We start from the raw sequence: 24,949 nt of genomic DNA, 5'->3' as shown, positions 1-24,949 counted from the left end.
CAGATTCAATTCCCAAGTACTGCAAATTCCTAATTCTGATCAATTCTTGCTTAAGACCACAAATGCAGTTTCTCTTGTTTCTTTTACCACCTTTAGTTCTTTCTTTTTCCACATGTCACCTTCACCTTATTCCTAAGGTGAAGAGTCAAGCAGGAGCAGGCATCTTGGTTTCTGTTGGCTCAGTGCAGTCTGCAGTAGTGGGAACAGACTGCATACAACTCTAGAGGGTTAGGAAAGCACATAGACATGAGTTGGCCTAGTGTGATACAGCTTGGAGGTTTCACAGAATGAAGGGCTCCTATATTTGAGTAAGAAGGACCCCTTTCTGGTCATGTTCCCCATTTCAGTTGCATGTGACCTTGATTGCCTTTCTAACCTGCTTGGTTTCATTGAACTCATCTTGCTTTTCTTTCCAAGTGACCTCACACAAGGGTGCAGCACCTGTGGCACTTTGCACAACGCTTCTTCTTCTTCTTGGGGTGGAAAATGGTCAGGATTGCTTCATCAAAGACAGTCTTAAGGCCTTTCTGTGTGAGGGCAGAGCACTCCAGGTAGCACTGTGCTCCAATCTGAAAGAGGAGAGAGAAACTGTGAGTACGCACTGTTGGGAGATACAGAGCGATCCTGTTCCAGCATCTTTCTACGTGCGTATGTGTACTGCCGCAGAGGGAAGCCCAGACCTTTAGAAAAGGGGTCAGGTCATTACTCTGTTTTCTATCTGGCTGCCTATGGTATTAAGGGACAAGCTCAGGTGGTCATCCTGAGTGAGGGAGCAGGCACGCTAATGGATGTTCTCGATGACCTTTGAGGGCCAGAGCCTGTAACAGCACCTGCAGCATCTAAGGTGGAAATGGCTAGGGTCCAGATGCCTGCATTTCAGGGCTTGGGGAGGGCTTTTATCCCTCTGCCTTCCCAGGAGAAAGGTGCAATAGCATAGAAACGTGGGGAGCTCCTTCCCTCCTGCTTGAAGTGCAATGGGTAAGTGAGAATCAAGTTGTCTGTGCTTTTGTAAGGGATAGGGACGAGTTTGGAAGGAGGTAACCGCAGAGAGGGGTTTGCCACATGCACCTCCTGCCAGAAGCCTGAAAGAGAAACACTTGACTTAGGTGAAGTAGGCAGTACAATCTGTTTTGCTGTCCATCTGCCATCTGCTGCCCTGCGTACCTTGCTGCTTTGCTTAGAGCTCAATTGGGTGTCACAGCGCAACAGCAGGCTCAGGAGCCACAACCTGTGTCTGGGTCCAGCCTGTCTGAACAGAGACTTTAATCTCTGGCCGGGACCAACCAACGTGGCCCGGAGGAGTTCACCTCGGATGAAACAAACCCAATGGAAAGCCGTGATCAATCAATCTCATGGGACCTCCGAAAAAGCTATTACCTCCTTCGCTAGCTTCACTCCATGCTCGTAGGTGAGTGGTTTCTCCTTCATGTAAAGCAGCCGAGCCAAAGTTTTGGGATCATCCCGGAGATCAATCTAATAGAAAATGCACAAACACAATGCTCAGTACCACCTTGCTGTAATTCTTGAGACAGATATTCATAACTTTACGAACCCACAGTCATGTCCTCGCATAAAAGCATCTGTCCTCCCAGCCTCAGATGATACTTCAGAAATGAATTGCACATGTATTTTCCTTTCCTTATATGTTTTTCTTTTTTTTTTTTTCTTTCTGTTTAGTGTGAATTCATTCTTACTGGTGGGTTATTGCTCCACAGCTCAGGTAGCTGCAATAAGTAGAATGAAGTTCTCCATGGCTCTCACAATGTATCTTGGAAAGTGTTGGTGGAAGCCTGAGCCCCATTGGAAGGGGAGGCTGCTGCGACCCTGCACTGCATCACCCGAAAAACACCCTGACAGGCCAGACAGGAGCAGCGCAGTCTGACTGACTTGAAACAAAATCCTTTATTTCCATGGAAAACATCAAAGTGAAGCATTCTGGCATTTCAAACCCATCCATTTTCAGAGTGTGTGATCCAAAGGGTAATACTTTTGTTTTAAAATGGGTGGTTTAGATTATTCCAGTGTGGAAAACAAAGCCAGTACTTGAATGATTGGACTTTCCTATGGCATGAAGATTTTGGTTTTGACCAGAATTTGATCTGTTTCTCTAACTTGGCTTAGGTTACTGTCCAGTGTTCGGACATTTTCCAGACGGTCGTATCCCTGCTTCTCACTGTTTCTAGCCACTCTGTGTCTTGGAAGCAAATTTGTATTTAAGGCATTTTTATTTGATTGATAGATTCATAGATTTTAAGGCCAAAATAAAGTGGTTTGATCGTTTAGTCTAACATCCACTATAACAGAAGCAGGACGGTGAGTCACTAATTGCAATGTTGATGTTAAAGCATAAGGGAGGCTGTTTCCTTTCCATGTCTCTAAGTCATTTGGTTAATTATTCCCATTCTTAAAATACAGTTTGAAGTTTAGCTTCTGCTTTTAACCACAGGGTTTGATTCTTTTTTCTTTCCCCAGCAGAGGCCTGTCAGAAATCTTTTCTCCCTATAGGCATTTATGCTTTGATACCACATTAATATACATTTGAATAAAAACATGGAATGAGTTTTGCCAGTTGTGACTAGCATGATGGGACATCTGCATGTTGGTTTCCATTCTCAGTTCCTGAGTTTTCTTCTAATGGGAAAATCTGGCTGCATTTCACATAAGAAGTTAAATAGGAAACCTTTCCAGAGAGCTCAGCCTCCAGCCACCCCTGGGGTAGATAGGACCCCCCTCACTCTGAAGACCCCTGCAATGGTCGGCAGTGCCCCAGAGGAGTGTTACCTGTGTTCCTATGAGGACATAAGGCACGTTGGGCATGCAGACTTTCAGCTCGGGCACCCACTCCTCCTGGACATTGTGGTATGAAGCAGGGTTCACCACTGAGAAGCAGATCAAGAACACATCCGTGTTGGGGTAGGACAGGGGTCTCAGCTGGTTGTAGTCCTCCTGCCAGGGGGAAAACAGCAAGTGTGTTATGGGGTGGGGGATAACTACAGATGGGGGCATCATGTTGGCTCTTGAACTGTTCAACACTGTCTCTCCATGTTCATGCACAGATCCGGGGAGCTGCCAAGGGGGAAATGACACCTCTTGGGCCAGGGTTGCTGTTTTATCAGCATCTTTACTCAAAAGAGCTAGCACATTTTGTTTGTGTGTATTATCCGTGGTGATGCTGGTGTAGAGGGTAATGCTAAACAGCAGCCGTCACTGGTGGTATGATAAAATTTGATCTTGAGGCTGCGTGTGCTGGCCTCAGCCCTCTGGCAATGTGATGCCATCCTGGGAATTATTATTTGACTGTCACTGCTGGCTAATATTTGCTGACGACACACTTCTTTAGTGGCTTTTCTATTACTATTATGGGCTTTCTATTCCCCGGTAGGCATTATAGACACGATCACATACAACAAATAGGGTCTCTGGTCTATTTAGTGCCATCACAGTCATGTATGGTATGCAGCAATGTGTCAGTCAGCAGAAGACACTCATTTTGAAAGCACAGAGCAGATCAAATCCAGCCTGCAGTGGCTGGGACATCACTGGGGGGGTGGTTTAGTGTTTCCACAGGCCCTGGACTGGGGAAGGAGAGACGTCTTCTCTTTGTGCTAGTTGTGTAGAGGGTGAATTTTCAAACAGCTCAAAGTGCAGCTGTGTTCTGTCGTGAGCTGGCTTCCATAGCTGAGTTTCAAGGAAGAATTTAGGTCTGTTTTCAGGCTTGAGATGTTGAGAGCGAGCAGAGGGTTTGCAAGCCGTGTGAAAGGGATGTACTGGCTCTTTCTGATGGTGAGAGCATATGTAGCTGTGTCTGGTTGGTACTGTTCAATATGAAACCTGTTAGAAAATTTCAGGGTAATGAAACAGATACTTTTAGAGGGGACACACCTATTCGGAAGACTTTTTTGGTGGGTCCAGAATTTAAAAAAAAGGGAAGGGAACACAAAGTTGGGGTGGAAGAAATGATAATATATGTTGCTATGAAGCCCGGCTGAGGCCTAGGTCTTTAGTTTACAGTTTCCTCCTTCTGGGCAGGCCTCAAATCTCTGCAGTATGGTCTTTTTTGGTTATAATTGTCTGAAACTGCAGCTGCTGCAGTTCTGCTTTGCAGATACTGAAGTAGTTAATAACTCAGTGAAAAGGAAAAAAAAAAAAAAAAAAGATATCCAGGCACTGCTGCTCAGACTTGAGAACATTTATCTGAGGTAGGGAAAACCCACGTTAGGGGCAGGAGCAATGCAACTGCTGTCTGTCCTGCAGGAGAAGCTGATGCAGGACTATATATCACTGTGTGTCCAGCTTAGATGGTGTCTTCATTCAGTCTTGCTACTGTCTTGCTCTCATTGGGTCAGCAAATGAGAGGGCTTAATTATGAGTTCAGACTGGTAAATCTTCTTTCTGAAGTCCTTTGTTCACTGACTATGCAGAGATAAGCTGACCCAGACTACTTCTGAATCGACACTAGTTTCCGAAAAATATTAATGGAGTATGTAAAAAGTCTGCGCCAACCTTTTCTAAACAAAAAACCTTAATTATTTATTCTGAAAGGAAGTACGAGGCCAAATTTAGCTCCGTCTCATTAAAAAGAAGTTTAAAGAAACATCCTAAACCACAAACAAAAAGTTTTGTTGTGTCTAACTGAATGTTCATTGTACCAAACCCACTTGAGCAGGAAGAGTAATTTCCCAGTTACCACCTCCAGCCCCACACCCACAGTATTTGGGGTAAACCCAGAGTATTTGTCAACTGACCTATATCTTTTCAGTATCACAGAAAGTATCGATCTGAAGAAAGATTTACATGACAAGAGGAAGTGTTTGCATATATCAATCCAAGAAAGACTAGATTCTCCACATTCAAGGAATGTCAGGAAGGAAAACTCAGAGGCGTTTGTGAGAAGATCAGCGAAACAGGCCATGAAGAAGCAAAGTCATCGTGAGGAGATTTATATGAGACTCTGGATATGACACCCAGCTCCTATTGATGAGTTAATAGAGGCAAAGTGGATGCCAGCATGACAGGAGCGAAGGAGCAATTGCATTACAGAGACAGTCGAGTTTTATGGGGATGCTGTGTGCCCTGGCCTGATTATGGGACATTATTTTAACCTGGAACATCAAACCTGATGACTTCTCTGAAATTATGTCACGGTCAACATGGGCTGATACTAAGTGCTCGGCAAAGACATTTTCTGTGTTTTTGGTTTAACTGCTGCAAATCACCCTCCTAAAACAGCCACGCGGTGGCAGCAAGCCCTTGAGGAATCGTGATTTAGGAATTTTTGCCGAGAAACTGGCTAAATATAACCAGTTTCAATATTCCAGACTTGCTTATTTAGAGGGGCTGGAACTTATTGTACCATTAAAATTACAAACTAAAAGGCATGAGTGCACTGCCTCATGGTGACAGCTACCGGAGTGTGCATTTCTTTTTATTTTGCTTGTTGCTTTGTAGCCCCTAGAAAATCCTTTTACAGGAGGAGCATTCCCGATTTGTGTTAGCGGCACAGAGCATTATATAAGCCATAAGGAGGGACAACCACGCATCACGTAGCAGAGGTCTTGTCTCCTGTCAGGGCACACGGAAGCTTGCACGGATGTGTTAAAGCACAAATGTCGTGGATAAGAGTTGATCCGGGCTCCTGTACATGCCTGTGTCTGCGGGCTGGCAGGAGCCTCCAAACCACATCAGACAAGGACCCTGCCTCCGTTCGTACCTGCTCTCCACGAGAAGGCTATAAAAACCTGCAATGGACTGTTATGAAAACCTTCAGGATCATTTCTCTTTCAGAGATGGTTGAAATCAAGCAAATAAATAATGTAAAAGAGGAACTGGACTTTTGCATGGGTATGGGGCATATCCAGAGGTGCTACAGCTAGTGACAGTGGTGTTTGGGAAGGGATGTGAGTCCTCATGGGGTTGGGCTGCAGCTGATCATTAATTTGTTTTGTTGGCTTGTGCTTGCGTTTTGATGTCTGTTAGTTAGGGAGCACAAAGCTTCCCAGTTACACTGCCTGGTCACTGGTTTGGCATGGAAATGCCAGCACCAGACCTGGCCTTGCTGAGTTATGTGCTTATGACTTGCTGGAGCCAAGAGGCATCAACCGCTGTTGCTCCCTTCCTGCTCTCTTGCCATCAGCAGCCTTGCAGCGCTCGGGCCCAGAAAGTACAGCAAAACTTGGTTTTTTTATGTTGCTGCCGTGCTGATCTCACGTATGCTCCCTGCCATGTCAGCCCATTAAAGCACTTCGCACCTGAGTCCAGCCAGGGTAAAAAAGACCACTGCTTTTTTCCTCCTAGGACTGTTTGTGCCAAGGATGCAGAAAACCAGATACCCCAGATCTGGGGTCTCTGCCAGCTCTCCCTTCAGGCTGACAGAGGGTCCTGCTGCAGGAGTACATTTTCCAATTGTTATTTCATTAGCATATGTTTTATAGCATCGTAATGTCAAGTGCTATTTTTGGCTATGACTTCACGCCGATGCCTTTAGAAAGCCACACAACACAAGGAGAAGGAGGGAGGAAACAACCCAGATGATCTGTCGTTATAGCTTGAGCGTGTGGGAAGCATAATCCTCTCAGCCTCCATGGAGATACAATCTAGTCATCAAGAAGTGATTCATGCTCTGAGTTTTGACTAGATGGCCACGTCCTCTGGACCAAGGTCTGAAAGGGAAATGAGCCTGATGAGTTAGAAATGGTGCTTGGAGGCAGGTGGTGCCCTGGCCAGTTTGAAGCAGAGGATGGCAAAATGATTGTGGAGGAGCGGATGGAGGGGGGAAGTTTGTCAGATGGGCAGATTTGTGTTTGTTCTGGCTCAGGAGGACAAATAAAAGGATGTGTTGCTGAGGAAATGGCTGACAGGTGGAACTGTCAGCCCTACAAAACAAGTAGAAATATTAAGGCAGTGGGTAAAATCTGACTGAGAATGGAATATAACTCCAGTTTCATTTGCAAAGGCTTGCAGTGCTGCTGGATCATGACAGACATGCTCTGAGCTCTGTGTTTGTGAGCACAGAATAGAAAATTGAACATGCGTTGAACATGGGACAAGGACTTGGGTCATATTTTGGGACTGGCTTTTGGATCATCTGTTTACACCATGTAAATAAAAAGGATGGGTGGACTGTAAGTGACATCAAGCTAGCTATGAAGTGACCGTTGCTTCCTACAGACATGTGATAGGAATAAAATATGATAAGACAAAAAACGAAACCCAAAGCATAAAAGCTCCAGTCCTGTTGAGTGCAGGTTTTTCTGGAAGTGACAGTCTGTCCTGATGTGGTTTTTGACCTCTCTGCATGCTACTGAAGAGTATACTCTGCAATAAGTGGCCTCTGCAGACAGGAGGGTCTCCTTCTGCATTGTTTATACATTTCATAGCAGTCAGTCATAGCCAAAAAAACCCACAGCCAAGAAGTGCTTTTGAAAGCAAAGCCCTGCATCCAGGGCTGCTGGGTCCCAGAGAGTGAAGCAGGCTCCCAAATCTGCTTTCATCTCCTGCTGCCTCCTGCACATCCTCGGCTGCCCAGTGCCAGCTCTGACCGGAGGAGCTGGTGGATGTGGGTTCCAGCCCTGCCAGGCTGGGACGGACCTGGGACCTGCTCCTTCCCCTCTTGGCAGGTGATTTTCTGCAAAGTTTCTGTGTGGATGGTGGTAATTTCTTTATTTTCGGTTGCTGGCATTTGGAGGTAGGAGAGGGAAATTTCACCGTGAAAATGTCTTGCTCCCTGTACCTTTTTCTGCCCTTTTACTGGCAGAGCAAGGCAGTGAGAAATACTCTCTCTTCATCTCCAGGGGGTGAAATCAGCCCACAGAGCAGAGCTCTTCGGCAAACTTTTAGTGCAAGCATACTGTATTGGACTGTGGACAGTGGAAAGAGTAAAAGCATTATATATGTAAGTAAGCATGGGATACAGACTCTCCTGTAATGGACATCCTTGTCCCGGGAGAAGAATGCAGGGATGGGTGCCAATCTGGCTGGGTTACTATTTAAAAAGTCAATAGTTGGTGACAGATAGGCTGGTGCTGTATGATATTATTTTTCTGATCTTGGAAACAGGAATTATTTTCTGTATCTTCAATGCCACCATGTGGTAATGGTACAAAACCACTGACTTTATATGAAACATCATATTTGCAGTAGGAGATGGATATACGGGAGGCTGAGCAGCCTCATCAGGCTTTAGTTTTTTGCTTAAACAAAATGCAGTCTTAGGGATGAGTGTATTTGTATATATTGCTGACCCAGGATGAAATCTCTGTGTAGAAAACTTTTTGTTTTGTTATTAGTATTTGTAAAAAAACCCCCACAAATATCATGAACAACAATCTCCAATATATGATAGTAACAAACAAACCATGGGGAAGGAAACTTATAAATGTTTTGCAGTAATTTACCTGCCCTGCAGTGTCATAAAGTCCCAGCAAGTGTTGTTGTCCTCCCACAGTCACAGTTACTGGAAGAAAGAAACAAGATATGTTATTCATGCACAATCCAGTGGCCTCATTTGTATGTGTTTTAATCCTGAAATGCCAATACACCCCTGTGCTAGACACATTAGCATGTACCTCACAATATGCATCCTAAACCAAGCACATAAATTCAACCCAAATTGAAGGCAACCTAAAGTCACAACAGACGCAAATGCTTTATGCCAAGCTCTTCTTCACCGACAGATGAGCTGCACACATTGCTGCTATCAGGGACCCAGAGACTGGTGGACATTCGCTTCTGTGTCTGCAGCCACCAGCTGACCCCATGAGGTGATAGGACTTGAAAGCACAAGATTCCTGCCTCCCCACCATGAGCGCTGGGGTAGGTTTGTCATGGATCATTGAGAGGGTGTATTTATTATTTTATTTCTTCCAGGCTGTGAAATGATGAAGCATTCAGAGTGGTTGATATTTGGTGGGTGTCAGTGGAGGTGCGCTGCCTCTTGGGCAACCCATCCTGTCCTGTGTCATGCAATCGCAGGTCAAGTGGCAGTGCTTAATATGTAGGACTCTGTGGTGGATGCTCCACAAGATGGGGAGGAAGAGAAGCACTAATATTTGAAGGCATGTTAAACAGATTCTGTTGCAAATGAAGGAAAACATGGCTTAGTTTATTGATCACACTCAGCATGTTTACTCCTTTAGTAGAGTTTACTTTGAACTTCATTTTGAGCCCATTGACATTGATGAAAATGTTTTCTTATTGCCTTTGGATGAACTCCGTTATTAGCTGATCTCTGTAATCCACATTGTTTTGTATAAAGGGTATGATCTGTGTTAATGACATTTTGTTAACCAGTTAATCTGCTTAAATCATTACTACTCAACTAGAAAGAAAAGGAGGGAATCCAGTTCCATTTGTTAGCCAGCAAGAAGATTCTAAACATTCATCAGGAAAGTTGCTTGGTTTAGAGAGGAGCAAATGGCTGGAATGAACACAGAGCTACGGCTAGGGTGGAGGGGGGCGAAGACAGGTGCCCATCGGCTGATCACAACTGCCATTGATGAGGGCTGGGAAAGATTAATAGTTACTTGGCAAAGAGGAGGCTTGAAACCATCACACAGGTTCTTGCTGATTTTTTTTTAAAGTGGTAAGACATTTGTAGGAGAAAAGCACCAACCAGTTCATAGACATTAATAGCTCCTGCACTGGGAAACAATGTCCTGTTTGAAATCTCTTAGACTTGAAGTCTCTGTCAGTGTGGCTGGACAGATTGATTATTCAGCAGCTTTACTTGCTTGCAAAGCAACACAGTAATTTTGCTAGCATATAAACAGAACAAAACTGACATCCTGAAAGTACAAAGGCTCAGCGAGGACCAGACTTGCTGATGAGAGCAGGACGGGCTGCACTGACCCGCTGCTGGGGCTGCCTTGTAATGTGCAGGGGGGAAAGAAGAGATGGGAAAGGGGCTGAGAGCCCTCCTCCTGCTCCTCAGTTCAGGAGGTAGCTCGTACAGAGTGCAGCTCCCAGGGGAACTCAAAATGGGGCTAGCTGTTGAGCATGGATGTCCATGGGTAGAAGAGCCCATGGAAGAGGTACCAGGGTGGGGAGATTGGTACCAATGCAGACAGGAGACTGCCCAGATGCCCGATCCACTTCCTTCAACCTGACTTGAATAAACTAATTTGAACGAAACCTCCCCAGATCCCAGGTTTTCAACTTTTTGTGGTGTAGGGACTCTCAAAATGTCCCAGTAGAGGTATGAACTGTATAAGTCTACTGACAATACGCTTGCTTTTCTTAGCTCCCTTCACAGAAGCAGTGGGGGCCACAGGTGTCCTGCACAGCTTACTGGAGGCAGCTGGGAGGTGAGAATTTTTGCCCAGTTGCAACCTTGGTCAGCCTTCAACCTGCCCCCTGTTCTGCTGATTTTACTCTGCTCAAGGGATGACTGTGGGAAGATGTACCCTTCAGCTGAAGGCAATTTTCCAGCTGCAGTGCGTGAGCCATCCAGTGCTCAGCTGGCCAAAGTGGTGTTTGGGACTGCACATGAGCATTAGTTCCACCGTCAGTCCTTGGTTGAAGTTGTATGGAGTCTGCAGAGCACCTCCAAAGCAGGATGCTCATATGGCATCTGTGTGGCCATGGGGTGCGTGAACGTACAAGTGATGTAATGTGTATGATGAAGAGACATCTGCCATATGTCAGTACTGACATAGTTATCCAGCTTTGCCTCTCCTGCTAGCCAACCCTGATCACAGGCAAACTGAGCTGGGCCCTGCTTGCAAAAGATCAGCTCAGGTATTCAGTGTTTTAAAAACTTAAAACTCACACTGAAATTTACTCTGTCCAGGCTCAGGCTGCTGTGAAGCTTTGTTGGCCCATCTCTTGGTGACATCTGACTGACAGAACTACACTGGCAAAAAGCCCTGGTGCAGATACAAATTGCTGTCTTGTTCCAGTAGTTAGTAAGTTTTGGAGATAAGCTGTTTGGTTAGAGGTCCAGTCTGTCTCCAGCACAATATGCTTTGCCAAAAGGATATGCTGCAACAGCTCCTAAACCATTATCTGTGCTTTGTGGTCCATGAAGTCAAGGTGAATATATTGCAACAGGTCTGCAGAGTCACACACTGACTGGGTATTGATAGTTTGTACAGTTCAGTTTGGCTCTCGGTGACCTCTTGGAAATGCCAAGGGAGAATAAAGAGGCTGGTGGTGTCCTACCATTACTCTTCACATACACAAGGGCTGAGAAATCCAAGGGCTTTAGGAAAAATACACCCTCAAGACTACCCAGCTTACACATCACATTTTAATCCTTCTTATAGCATCCTGCCTTCTTTGGGTCCTACTGTGAATTTCTGCATGGCATTAGTAATTTCTTTTTCTATTTTTTTTCCTATCAACCTTTATATTTTCTTTCTTCTTGTTGATTGTTCTAATCTGTCTCATCATCAGAAGATATCCTTCCTGTCCACTTCTCTAAGAAGTTTACAGCTACCACCCCAGCAAAACTGTCTTGTTGGCTAAACTTCAGCAACAGGCAAACTGTTATCTGTGGATTCCTGGCTCTGAATGCATGGGGACCAAATGGCTCACACTGACAATTCAAATAATCACTGGGTCTTGAAACAGCCATGTCTAGATTAATGTATTGGTGCTGAAATTTCCACCACACTTTCATGCAGGCAAAACAGATGTCAAAATAAATGGCTTTTGCCTGTGAAAACATCACGGTATTTTTATACTAAGAGTTTATCAGTCCGCCTCTGTCAGGTGAAAGGCTGTTCAGCGTGTCCACTTGGTAGGTCATATTTATGAGCTGAGATTGCTTTGCTAGATTTGTAGGCCTTACTTTTGGCTTTATCTGAGTTTACTTTTACTTATCGTGTTACTATCTTTTCCTGTTCTCTCAGTGGCCAAGCCTATGGGAAGCCAATGCAGAATTCCTTCCCCTTACTGGGGGTAATGCAGGCTCCTTTACGGGCTTGTGAACTCGGCTTTATGAGCAGACCTGGAGTAACAAGATAAATACGAATCTCCTTGCCATTTACTCGCCCTATTGATATATTGATTAAGCACTGAAATGGCATGGCCTTTAACACCAAGTGCAGCGGGGACTGCAATAAAATGTGGCTGAATCCTTGCACAGCCCTGGTTCTCATTTGGCTCCAGTCTGGGTTGCATCAGGCTGTGCGACAGGGAAGACATTTTCCTCCTTTCACTGGGTGGTTTTAACTAAGTGCAGGATGTGTAAAACACTGCTTTTAAAATGTTAGTTAGGTCATAAATTAGCTGGGTACTGCTTGTTAGAGTTTGAGTAACTATTTTGGGTCACCAGCCCTTTGTCGCAGGTCTGTCTGCCTGGGGGTTTTGCTAATGGGCTTCAACACAGCTCTGAAACATGCTGTCCTGCTTGAAGGCCACAACAGAAAGCCAACATGTTAGATGGATTTCTTGTGTGGGCTGGATCTGGTGCGTGGACCATGAACTGGTCTGAACTGGGAGATACGTTTTTAAATAAGTGATTAGTTTATGTTCCTGGGGAAAATATGACAATTTTTGTTGATATTCTTGTTGCCCAGGTTGCCCCAGACCCACCTGTCAATGATCAGTCTTTGCCAAACGCTTCCCCCGTTGTATTTCATTTGCTCACAGCAAAGCCCTAGTGACTTTGTAGGAGTGAATTTTCCCTTAGAAGAGCCCGTCAGCCACACAACAGCAACATTCATGGTCTGCACTGACAGAAAGGGGACGTAAATTGTCTGCTGCCTTCCCAGAATCTCTTATCCTTGATTAATAGCTCAAAGCAACACGTAAGTCTCTGGTATGACACCAAACTTGGATGCAATAGCTCAAACTCGCTTAGCTGTGGTACAGGAGAGTGGATGTGCACATCACGGGGAATTTTTCCGTGCCTGTGAAGAACCAAATGACTGTGAAACCACTAGCCAGAATATACACAATAGCTTAGGCAATGTCTAATGTGATACCACATGGGAGAAGTCATCTATTTATTCCAGTGCCTTCCTGCCAACAAATTAAGGTCCAGCTGCTTTGGAGAGAGATGCCAGGAGCATGACAGCAACCAGAGATGGTAGCACCTGCTTGGATGGAAAGGCTTTCTCATTTTTTGGGGGCAAGTTAGTCTGCATCAAGCCTCAAACTTTCACAGGGGCCATCTTGTGCCCTTGTCATCAAGTTATTAAGTTATTAAACTATTAAGTTTGTGCACTTGTCTGTTCACTATATGTACCAGATGCACTTTACTTAACATAGAATAATGTCCACCAGTATAAGAATAATTGCAATTCTGTTTGACCTACTGGCAGCAGAAATGCCCAGGTCTCTCTCTTTTCCAGCTGGGAAAGAGGGTAAAATCAGGACGATGGACAAAACAGCTGGTTTTGTTCATGTACAGTGGAGTTTAGATGGAAGTTTTGGGTTCTTACTGCTCTAAGGGAGGTAGACACTTGACCAAATTTTTCATTTCTAGATAGAAAGCTCTTTATATGTGTGCCTTATAGCTTTCCTTTCACTTCCAAAAGTGCTTTTTCATACGTGCCTCACTCAAGAGGGATCAATACTGTTTTAAACTCTTGGCTTCAGCTTGTGCCCAGTTTCACAATGCTAATTCAAACCAAACTTCTTTGCTCCTGCATGTATTTGTCAGGTGAAGCTTTACATGAAACTATAACTGGTTCTGAACAGTGTTAAATACAGATCAGATACTAAGGAGGGAGGATAGCAATGAGAAATAAACTAGGCAATATTTTTGTCTTTAAAATACACATGCACACCCAAACATGTAAAATACACATATATATATATATGTATTCTTCCAGTTTCTAGTTGAACAAAACTTTCAGTTGTAGAGTGAAATATTTTGCCTTGACTTTGGGCAGCCTAATCATGCTCAGGACATTTGGAAAGGGGAAGGATTCAAATTCACAAAGAAACATAGACCTTATTGGCAAAATAATGAGTGAACCGTCCCATACTCAGATAGACTGGAACCACAGTGTCACCTTGGAGGACTAGAGCAGGTCCCAGAGAATCCTCTTCTCTGGTCTCTCAGTATACGAAGAAGCTGATATCCCTTCTCCCTTGTGAATAAGCCCTAAGTCTGCTGCAACACCAGCTTATAAAATCAGAACATTTTCAGCAATGCCAGAACCATTAATTCCCATTTTCCTCTGTGCTCTTTACCAGAATAACTGTCAAGTCATTCGTACAAAGAATAGTGTCCACCTGCAATTAAGACTTCATTTTGTGGGGTTTTTGTGTGCTTTCCTTGGCTTAAATTTGAGCTTTAGGTTGAACTCCTCAGAAGGGGGCACCAGTCAATGATCTCCCCAGGGGATTTTACTCCCTCTCTGATAATCATCTTTACAAGGCATGACTCAAGTCCAGACCATATCTTCAAGAGCACGTACATTGTGGACTGCAGCAAATGCCAGGGTATCTCAGGGACCTCAGATTCCTTCCTCTAGGACCTTTTCAGAGTGATTTCTGTGAAGTGAAGTTATCAATATACTGAATATGGTGTGTTCTCTAGCAACTGATATCTCTGGGGATACTGACAATATCTTTGCTTGCTGCGTAACATTTTCCTTCCTGAATGTAGATTTGTGAAAGCTTTCATAATGAACTGGGAATCCCCTTCCTCCTCACAGATGTCTGTGGCTCTCTGGGGCTTACCCTAGGCAGGACAGGACTCTTTTTGTAGGATTTTTTTTGAAGAAGAGTGATTTAAAAAATCTTGTTTATAAATTGTCTTCTTTTCGTACCACATAGCTCCTAAATAAGATTCTCTGTGGCTGAAATGTGAGGATCCCTGTTATGTTCCAACTAGGGACTGAAACTCAAACATGTCTCTGAGACATTTAGGTCTTTAGTTCCCTTTGGTTCCCATAACTGTCAGGCATCTAAGTAATAGAACTGAAACTACATATCCCAGGCTTTAAGAAATAGCAACTTTGAATATTCAACAGGAAAACAAAGTAAATGTGAGCAATGCATTTTTGTAGCACCTTCTAAGTGCTGCAGGTGCATTCATGAATCCTATTTGGGGTCATATTTGTGTTCAGAAATATCTTTCTTTGGCTGATCCAGGTGAAGAAAATTGGGATAGGGCTGCCAAGGATTAACCTCTCACATGCTGCTGTGGACCTGTCTTCAGGAGATGTTACACAGCTGCAGCTGAAGCTGGGATCACTCACGAAATCTGCAAATGAAAGCCCTAGGGATGCTACAATCTGGCACCCACCAAAGGAAGCCAGTCAAAAAAGTAAGTAAGTAAGACCTTAACAATATGTTCCCATCATTCCAGTCAGAAATGACAATTAGCTGAGCTCTAATGACTGTTTGCCGCTTTAGCTAGAAGGCTACCCTTGTAGCATTCCTCCTTGGAAATACTCCCTTTGCTTTGACTGAATGCAATGCTACGACATTGCACGGCCAACACACCCAGGGCAGTTAAGAGCTGGTGTCACAGGACCCTTGGCTCACCCAGGGTCTGCCAGTGCCCCGTGACTCAAGGCTGGGCCATTCTTCACTTCCACACATGAGGGTGATCTCCAGGAAATTGAGTCACACATTGCTCATGGCATGTTCCCCCATTTCCTCCTTCATGACAAACAAGATTTGATTACAGCAAAATTGATTTGCTACCTCAGACTTATCCTGCAGCTTAACTATATTCTTTCTGAAAGAAAAATCAAAAGTGTGCTATTTTTCCCTGTAATTGGCCTAAATACCTCACTTTAGATGTAAATTGTACTAAATGCCTTTCTTTAATTGCTCCTGTAATCATCTACCACTAGCTCGTACAGGCCTGATAGCCAGCATTTTTCAAAGAAAGGGCTCTGAGTAAACCTCACCGTTTTCCGTCACCTCATCAATGGATGAGATCTATGTTCTGCTGAGCAACTATGTTTGCCCATCTGATATTTACAATATCTGAAAAACATTTCCAGTCTGCTCCCCGTGGTGGGAGCACAGAGAGGCCTCCGGGGCCAGGATTCAGCTGATTTCACTCAGTGTAGCTCTTGGTCTAATGAGGTGGTAAGGAATTCGCTGCTTTGTCTTTAGGCCACAGACATCTAGTGATTTTAAAGCCAGATAGGATTCATAGTATCATTTATTCTGCTCTAAATAGCTTATCTAGTGTCTTCCTACAAGGCATATTTTCTTGTAGCTCTTTTCCAAATTCTTTTTCAAGCAGTCACTAGGACTAGACAGTGTGGTCTAGCAATGGTTTCACTAACGATCTAGCCAGAGGTAACATGACTTTCCTATTTCTACCTGTCAACCCTCAACGGCTGATATAAAGCTTGCATTGGTTGATTATTCTTGTTATTTAATGAGTCTTGCAGTTCTTTATGCTTTTCTTAAGGGCAAAGTCAAGTCATTCTTGGCTTTTGTATTTGTAAGCCTTTTTATTATATTCTTTTTAACTCTACAGTTGCATGGAAAACATGGAGACTGTAGCTCAAATGCCTGCTGAAGGCATCTCACAAAAGGGGAAGCAAACAGTCACGCTCCTGCAATGCTCTCATGGTATGGCAGTCAATGTTGAAGACTTTTGGAAGTCTGGGATTGACTATGCAGAGACAAGCTTTTTCAGCAGGATTCAGGTACTTCTGGAAGCATCAGAGAAGCGATATCTAAACACATTTCAACGTTTTCTTTCCAGATGTCTCTCTGCTGCCTCTAGGGATTGCCCTTCACCTTGGACTCCTATTTCTTGCATGCAGCAAGGGGCACTCCCTCTCCTCTGCCTCGTCAGTACAGGTTTGAGGATTCCAGTGGAATTGGTGAGAAAATGCCCACCCCCAACTCGTTTTCCAGCCGTGTTGGGGAAGCAGGCTGACACAAAATGACAGCTCTATTGTCCCATTCTGCAACAGGAATAGATTAATCTAGACAGTGTCACCCTATAGGAAGATTCATGACTTGTACTATGTGGTTTTTTAGCATCTTGAGAGGAAAAAGGCTGCAGCACTTCACAGCCGGGTATTTGTTATGCAGAGATAGCAAGCATAGAAGAGATGTACCAGTCCACCAATCATTTTTATTCAAGCAGCTGATATGAAATGCTGTAAATCTTTCAAAAAGCATTGAGAAGTCAGACTTCGGCATTGGCGAGCTTACATGACAAAGAACACAAAAGCGGTGGAGGTAGATTAGGAAGATCAAGCAGAATGAATCTGGTCCAGAAATGGATGAAAGAGAATGGAAATTCCCAATGCTTTCAGAACAAGCACAACACTAAAACATGAGCCAGCTTCTTCCCAGTCTGGGACATTACTTATTTATAGACAGCATGAATGAAGTTGATTTATTGGAAGCATTGACCTCATTGTTTGTAAATCAGCACGGGAGGATTTCCCCTACAACTCAGTGAGTTATTGCTGTGCTAATCAATCCTTGAACAAATTCAGCTTCACCGATAGCAGAATCCAAGGAACCTTGGGGTCTCTGTTTGCCAGAAAAGCTATGACCAGTTTCTCCAGTAATACAGTCCTGAGAGAGCTCTTGGGACCTCAATGTTGTGCAAAGCTGTGCTAGATGGAAAAGGCTAACATGATTATAGTGCTTGGGGAATTGAAGAACAATTGACATTGTGTCTAAGAGAGTGTTTGTTGGATTTCATTCTGTCTTAAATAGAGGGCTGTGCACTGCAGCAGACTGGGAGGTGCTTCCTGAATATTTCAGCTCACTGTGCACCATCAGCTGTCCCCATGGAAGACAGTTCTGCTCCTGAGTTAGAAACTAATAACCATGGCCTAGGTAAATGCACTAAATTTGCAGGCAAATAGACTCTGATGTGTGCATTTCAACGATGCTCTAATTGAGGGTCTTTTTACTCTTTACTGAAAGTAATAGCAATAAATCCAGGCAAATGCTAGACAGAGGAATAAATGTAGCATTAAGTAATATAAATAGATAGAACCTGAACGTATTATTAAAAATACTATGATTGTTCCTAAAAAATGAAGAATACTAGATATCTTCTTAACCGTGATGGAGAGAAAGTGCCATTCCTGAGACCATGTGATTGTTTGTAGCATTGAGATGAATGAAAGAACAAAAATTTGGCTGTGACTGCAATGTAAGCCTATCCAAAAAATGAAAGGCAGAATGTAGACTATTATCTCTATCTATATCTATATTTTAGCTCTTCTAAATATTTTTAAAGCTTCCATGATTGTAGCACAGTATCTAGGAATATATGTTTATCTAGAGCTAGGCTCAAGTCAATAGCAAAGGTGCTAGAGATTATTAAAGAGTAACTGAGAATTGGAGTAATGTTATGAGTATTTTAACTATCTATGCTAACCTGACCAGATGCTATGGCATTTTGAGTATAACACATATAAAGTCAGTCAAGGCTCTTTAAATCAACTGTTTATTGAAACCCAATTCTGTGAAGGATGTATTTGGAATCTCTGAACAGTGATGCTAAGGTCATGGTAAGCAGATCAAGGAGTGTGAATTTTACTCCAGGGACAAAAAGTGGGAATAAAGGGAGCCTTTGACCATTTGCCTAACTCCTCTCTTCTGTCTGTGAAAGGCAACAAGTCATTCCTCTAACTGTGACTGAGTGCTGGGGAAAAGACTATGTCCAAACTTATGTCAAGCATCTGGTTATCAAGGGAACACGAGACTTGGTAAATAGCATCAGAATAAATGGAAGATTAGTGGCAAAATGAAACAAATCTCACTGAAATGTGTCCAGGCAATCCACAGAGTGTTTCACAAAATAACTCCAGGGCATGGGAGGCTCTCTGCACAGTTATGGGGAATTAAGGCAGCTCTCCGCTACTTCTCTTCTTGCACTGCTTGAGGATCAGAGCTAGGGGGGGGGGTTTTGCCTAGAAGGGAGAGGAAAGCTGTCTGGAGAGGCAGTGCTGGCTAAAGCACTGGATCTTTGCTGTAACAGTGTCTCCCTAAAAACTGTGGTGATCTGCCTTGGTCTGGGTTCGATGGCAGTGGGAACAGATAATGCTGATGGAAGGGCACAAAATTTCTGCTCCACAGTGGACAGGTTGTCCTCACTGCAGGCTGGATATTCAGATGATGGAGTAGATATATCACAGTGACTTACACTGGCAGAAGACCCTATGCTCTGAAGTTGACAGAGGTCCCAGGTGCTTGGTGAGAAAGACACTTCAGAAAAACATTGTAATCTTCAGCAGCTATGACTGGTGGATTTAATTCTTTGAGGACTTTGAGGCTGACAAATTGGGGAGCTTTTGTTTCTCATGTTCCTGAAGAATTCCTGGCTGAGAGCAGCCAAGGGGCCTCTTGAGCAGATGGTCTGTTCTGGTGATGCTGGTTCTCAGTATTGCCCCACATTAATCAGTGTTGGTAATTGTGGTAGAACAGCCAAGGAATGAGGGGCATGGAACTAAGATGGACCTGTTGCTGGGTCAGGGTAGGGGAGAGATGTTACCCCAGCAGTGTCATTAGTGCTAGAGCTTGCAGTGCTATATGATGGCACATCCTACTGCTTCTGGACGTGATTCAGGGGAAAATGGCTTCTCTGTTTACTAGCATGTTCAGCAAAAAGTTACAGATGCCAAAGCTAGAAAGGAAGAAAAAATTACCTATGATGTACACAGAAGGGGACAGGAGTTTGTTTTCCATAACAGCCTGATATTAGGGGAAATATGATTGATGTGCAGGAATATAAACCAGGAAGCAGTCACTAGCTTGGCTACCATCTGTGCAAGGAGCCTGGGTTTCCTATTCCTTACACTCAGGTGCCAGGCAGGCTGACCAAATCTACCCTGAGCTAGCTGCTCTGCCTAATGCAAAGATGTGGCTAGTGACTGGCCGAGGTGTTTTGGGTGCTGCATTTGGGCACAGTCATGTGGGGTACGTGTCTGTGTCCCCCAGGGACTGCCATGCGCATTTGAGCAAGACACCTGCAGTCGGACCTGCTCTCCGGCTCAGCAAGCAGAGTGGTGCCTCAGGCATCATTCCAGAGTTATGGTAGCGTAGCTTAAAATAACATCTGATCCTCTGAGCTGTGAACCGTTGGGGTGGGGGCACATTTGGCACATTGAACTGAACCTAGCTGTCTCCAGTGTAATGCATTGCATGACATGATAAGGTAAGCGTGAGAGTTCAGGAGCATTAGGTTTGCCCAAACTCCAGCGCTTCTGTAGCTGACATTTGCATACCGTCAATCCCATTTGGGCGGGGGAAAGATTAAATGACATTTTGAGGCCCCTTACAACACCAGGCTCTCTGATGCTTTGTCTGCATCTTGTTTAAGTTTGAACTTAATTCTGGCTTTTCCCATGCACGTTTCCCCGTTGCTTGAAAGGGCTTTAAAACAAAGTACCTGTTCCTGCCCCTAAGGAGGACCGGGACAGAAACTCGGCTTTGCATTTCCCAGAAACAGAATCAGGCCCATTGTACTTAGCACCAGGACCAGAACTTCAGCTGCTATTTACCCTGCAGCTTGCAGACATTAGCCAAACATTTGTGCAGAAGCTCTAAACCTATATGACTTACGAAGCAGAAATGTTAGACGCTGTAAACAAAAATCTTGGAAATTTTTTAAACTTTAAAATCTGAAGTTAGAATTTTTTTTTTCTTGGCTACCATGAAGGTTTTAAACAATGTTAATGCTTTATCTATGTCCTGCTGAGAAGCCTTCCACTTTCCCCTCCAGTGTGGCAGCCGCTGCAGACAATGAAGTGATTGTAATGTTGAAAAAGCAACAGATGCAGCTGGATGAAATGCCTGGTCTTAACCCTCTGCGGGTTTGTGTGCGCGCATGTGAAAGGGAGAGACGGTGAGTGCAAACCTGGGCATGGGGTGCCCTTCTCCTTCATTCAAGAGTGATTGCACTCATGCAGCAGAGCGTGATCCAACCTCCATGATCCAAGAAGGGTTCTGCCTACCACCAGGGATGATTTGGTGGCCTTTTCAGCACAGGCTGGGTCTTGCAGGAGAGCAAGAGGTTGCACCTTGGCTGCAGCCCACACCTGGATGTACAGAAGAGGTGCTGAAGTGCCTGGTTGAGCTGAGGCTAGAGGATTTTACCTTTGGAGAGAAAAAATAAATCCAAATTCCTGTATAGAGCTGGACAGGTATTTTCAGCTAGAAAATGTGATTTCTACAGAATCAGAAGTTTCCATGGGAAGCTGTCACTTTCAACAGAAGAGTTCAGGTGTTTCCACTGGGAGAAATGAAGTGAAATGATGTGAAATAACCGACTCTGATCTGAACTGTTCCCTTTGTCGAAAAGACCTGAACCAGTTTATGTAAAGCTGTTTCCCTGCCATAACGGTAACGCGCGCTGTGAGCGGTGACTCCTGCACCGGGAGGAGTAACCCCCCGGAGAACCCAGGCATGCACACCCAGGACGCCAGGGAGGCTCCGTGGGCATCGTGGCAGCTGGTGGCTTGCTGGGCGATGGGCAACGCAGCCTGGATGGGGCGTGTGGCAAACCATGAGTACCTGGATCCGCCTGTCAGCTGCTACGGAATGCTTTTTGTGATGGTGAAAGTGGCATTTAATACAGAGTCTAAAATTTGTAGATTGTTGCAAACGCATTAAAACTAGGGCTGGCACAGATGGATGTGACCACCACTTCCATTTAAATGTTTTGAAGTTAAATAGTTATGTCCAGTAGATCCATTTATTTACTGTTTTATTTACAGAAAGTTTGGTCTTATGAAAATTTTATAATTTTTAAACTTTCATCCTCATGTACAATGAAAATGAATTTTGAAATGTGTAGCTTTTCCAAGTGACAGGAATTTGTAATGGTTTCATGCTCTAACCAAAGCTCTTTAAACTTCTCACTCTTAGGTTAGGATTAATTAATTAAACTTTTCTGTTAATCATTCTATGCTTCACTACAATTTTTAAATCAAATCAAATGTTCTAATTCATCTGAATTTCTGGGAATGTCTTGCACTCCTTGTTAGCTATAACTCCGTTTAGACTGTATTTACTCTTGAAAAGATTTATTAGGTTTCATTCACCTTTTCTTCCACCTTGTGAACATCAGAGGCAACCCTGCTGAGCTCAGAGGAATTACTTTTGGTTGGGAGAAACATCAATCATAATGTCTTGTAGCTGTAAAAAAAAGTGAACTAGTTTTGAAATGAGCAGTGTATATTTTTATGTAAATTGCTCTTAAAATGTTTTGATCTTAAAAAGCAATGGTCACTAGTTGCAAAAGAGCAGAAATTTATGATTAAATTATTATTTTATAACATTTCCTTTCTTCCGTTAAGTGAGAAAGGAACCTAGTCAGCAAAATATGGGATAGCAGCATATACCTCAATTAAAAAAAATCAAAATATTAGGCAATATGAAATTGGGCATCTCTGAGAATTATTCTTTCATCTGGAAGAAATATTATTTATTTTTCACCTAGCTTTATTTAAGATTGGATTTGCTTAATGATTAAATGAAATACGCAGCTTTTAAAAGAGGCATTCCAAGAGATGGTTTTAAACATCATGCCTGGTAATTTTTTCTATTTCATACTGCTCTCCCGAGAGCCGAGCAGTTCATTCCCCCTTGTTTTCTGGAGCTTTAATGTGTATTAGAAAATGTTGACACTCTTCTTCAGCTGCGTGAATGTGCCACTAATGGGGATCACATCTGACTTCAGAGCAAAGGTACTTTGAAGAAAAATCACAGAACCTTGCAAATAAAGGGGAAATGAATTGAAGTAGAAATTCCACAGGTACTCCCTGCAAATGATTACCAAGTATGATGTGAAGTGCATCTTTGATTTGAGTTACTGGTTAGCACAGTGAACGGATTTTAAGCAGCATATTTTACACAATCAGATACATGAAAAGCCTTGTTTTTAAGGAAGACATTGTTCTCTGTTTCTATTTTTACGATGGCAACACCTCGGATTATGACTCCATTGTATTAGGCCGGTGCAAACAGGCGGGCAGAGGCCAGCCCGGCTCTGCAGAGCAAACACGCCAACAATGAAGGTGGAGAAGGAAAATTTCCTGTCTTGAAGCAAGGGAAACAAGGTGCACAAAGGGGACGTGGCTCTTTGGGGCCACATCGAGCAGCTGGGGGCAGCTGGGGTACAAAACCCCAAGCCTTAGTCTGTGACTAAGAGAAGTTTTTGAGTTTGGCCATTGTTGCAGGCAGCACATCCCCTGGGTGATGCTCAGAGCCTGGCTCTCGTGTCCTGCTCATCCCTGTGGGATAGTCCCGGGTCCTTTGCTGTTGCAGGTGCATGGAGCAGTGGAGAAGAGGGCATGTTGCCCACTCGCGCTTTCAGAAAGCAAGAGCACCTGCAATATTTTATTTGAGCTGATTTCCCTGACTACAAGATTAGAGTGGCTAAACATCGCTGCCACTGGAAATTGATTTTGAACATCAGCAAGACAAGAGCTCACCTCGGCGGCAGATGCCTGGCAGGGATTGTTTCTCTTTAGTGGATGGGATGTTGCTGAGTTTTCAGGCATGCTGTAATTTTCCATTGATTTTTAAAGAAACAGTGCTGATGCTTGTATAAAAAAGGCACCTCGGGGTCTTGTGATGACTTTGTTCAGAGCTGAACTCATCAGATAATGTTTTTTCCTGGTTCCTGTCCTGTCAGAGTAATGTGTCTGACAGACACCCCGAAACTCATTCAGAATCCACAAAGAATCAAGCTGCCAGATTAAGTAAAACAGATATTAACTCAGACACCTCTAAGCTCAGCTGAAGTGGACTCTTCCACATAGTGGCAAGCTGAGTCATGGAAGAAATATTTTTCTGGTACATTTCATAGAATCATTGAATCATAGAACCATAGAATCACAGAATGGTTTGGGTTGGAAGGGATCTTAAAGCCCACCTAGTTCCAACCCCCCTGCCATGGGCAGGGACACCCTCCACTAGACCAGGTGTTGCAAAGCCCCATCCAGCCTGGCCTTGAACACTTCCAGGGATGGGGCACCCACAGCTTCTCTGGGCAACCTGTTCCAGTGCCTCACCACCCTCACAGTAAAGAAGTTCCTTCTAATACCTAATTTAAATCTCCTTCATATTAAGGCCATCACCCCTTGTCATATCACTCCGTGCCCTTGTAACCAGTCCCCCTCCAGCTTTCCTGTAGCCCCTTTAGGTACTGGAAGGTGCTCTAAGGTCTCCCCAGAGCCTTCTTTTCTCCAGGCTGAACAACCCCAACTCTCTCAGCCTGTCTTCATAGGAGAGGTGCTCCAGTCCTCGGATCATCTTCATGGCCCTCCTCTGGACTCACTCCAACAGGTCTATGTGTCTCTTGTATAGGGGCCCCCAGAGCTGGATGCAGTACTCCAGGTGGGGTCTCACAAGAGCGGAGTAGAGGGGCAGAATCCCCTCCCTCGACCTGCTGGTCACACTGCTCTTGATGCAGCCCAGGACACGGTTGGCTTTCTGGGCTGCAAGCGCACACTGCTGGCTCATGTTGGGCTTCTCATCCACCAACACCCCCAAGTCCTTCTCCTCAGGGCTGCTCTCCATCCATTCTTCAACCAGCCTGTAGCTGTGCTTGGGATTGTCCCGACCCATGTGCAGGACCTTGCACTTGGCCTTGTTGAACTTCATGATGTTTGCATGGGCCCACGTCTCAAGCCTGTCAGGGTCTCTCTGGATGGCATCCCTTCCCTCTCCAAAACAGCTTGGTGTCGTTGTCAAACTTGCTGAGGGTGCACTCGATCCCACTGTCCATGTCACTAACAAAGATGTTAAACAGTGCTGGTCTTAATACCAACCCTGAGGAACACCACTCATCACTGATCTCCACTTGGACATTTTTGGCAGGTGAAAGGAGTTTTGAGCATCCTTGTGCATTCTCATAGGGACAAATTTAGAAAACATTGAGAAACCCTCAAGTGTCTGCTTTGGTGCCACAAAAATGGAATGAGCAAAATAGCATGCAGCATTTCAAACCAAGTCCAGCAAAGAACCAGTGGCTGAAGTGCAGCAGCAAACCAGGCTGGCTTGTGGCTGAGCACATGCAAATCCATGTGGTCATTTCCCTACA

At 44.2% G+C, this 24,949-nt stretch overlaps 1 protein-coding gene across 2 annotated transcripts in view; it reads right to left on the bottom strand.

Annotated features, from left to right (window-relative positions):
- The window catches only part of RHOJ (ras homolog family member J), a 63,636-nt gene that overhangs the window by 8,016 nt on the left and 30,671 nt on the right, over positions 1-24,949 (bottom strand). The window contains exons 2-5 of one of the 2 annotated variants that reach the window (XM_075753366.1): positions 8,394-8,452; positions 2,782-2,946; positions 1,378-1,473; positions 377-569 (exon numbers count right to left, since the gene is read on the bottom strand). In XM_075753366.1, the coding sequence (XP_075609481.1) occupies positions 423-569; positions 1,378-1,473; positions 2,782-2,946; positions 8,394-8,452 (467 nt within the window). In that variant the 3' untranslated portion in view covers positions 377-422. Of the gene's footprint in view, positions 1-111; positions 570-1,377; positions 1,474-2,781; positions 2,947-8,393; positions 8,453-24,949 lie in introns of those variants that run through there. The other variant, XM_010301481.2, reaches the window with a different exon arrangement.

The sequence above is a fragment of the Balearica regulorum genome, chromosome 5 (genome assembly GCF_011004875.1).
Source record: "Balearica regulorum gibbericeps isolate bBalReg1 chromosome 5, bBalReg1.pri, whole genome shotgun sequence".
Classification (NCBI taxonomy): Eukaryota; Metazoa; Chordata; class Aves; order Gruiformes; family Gruidae; genus Balearica; species Balearica regulorum.
This window is presented reverse-complemented; position numbering and strand designations above follow the sequence as displayed.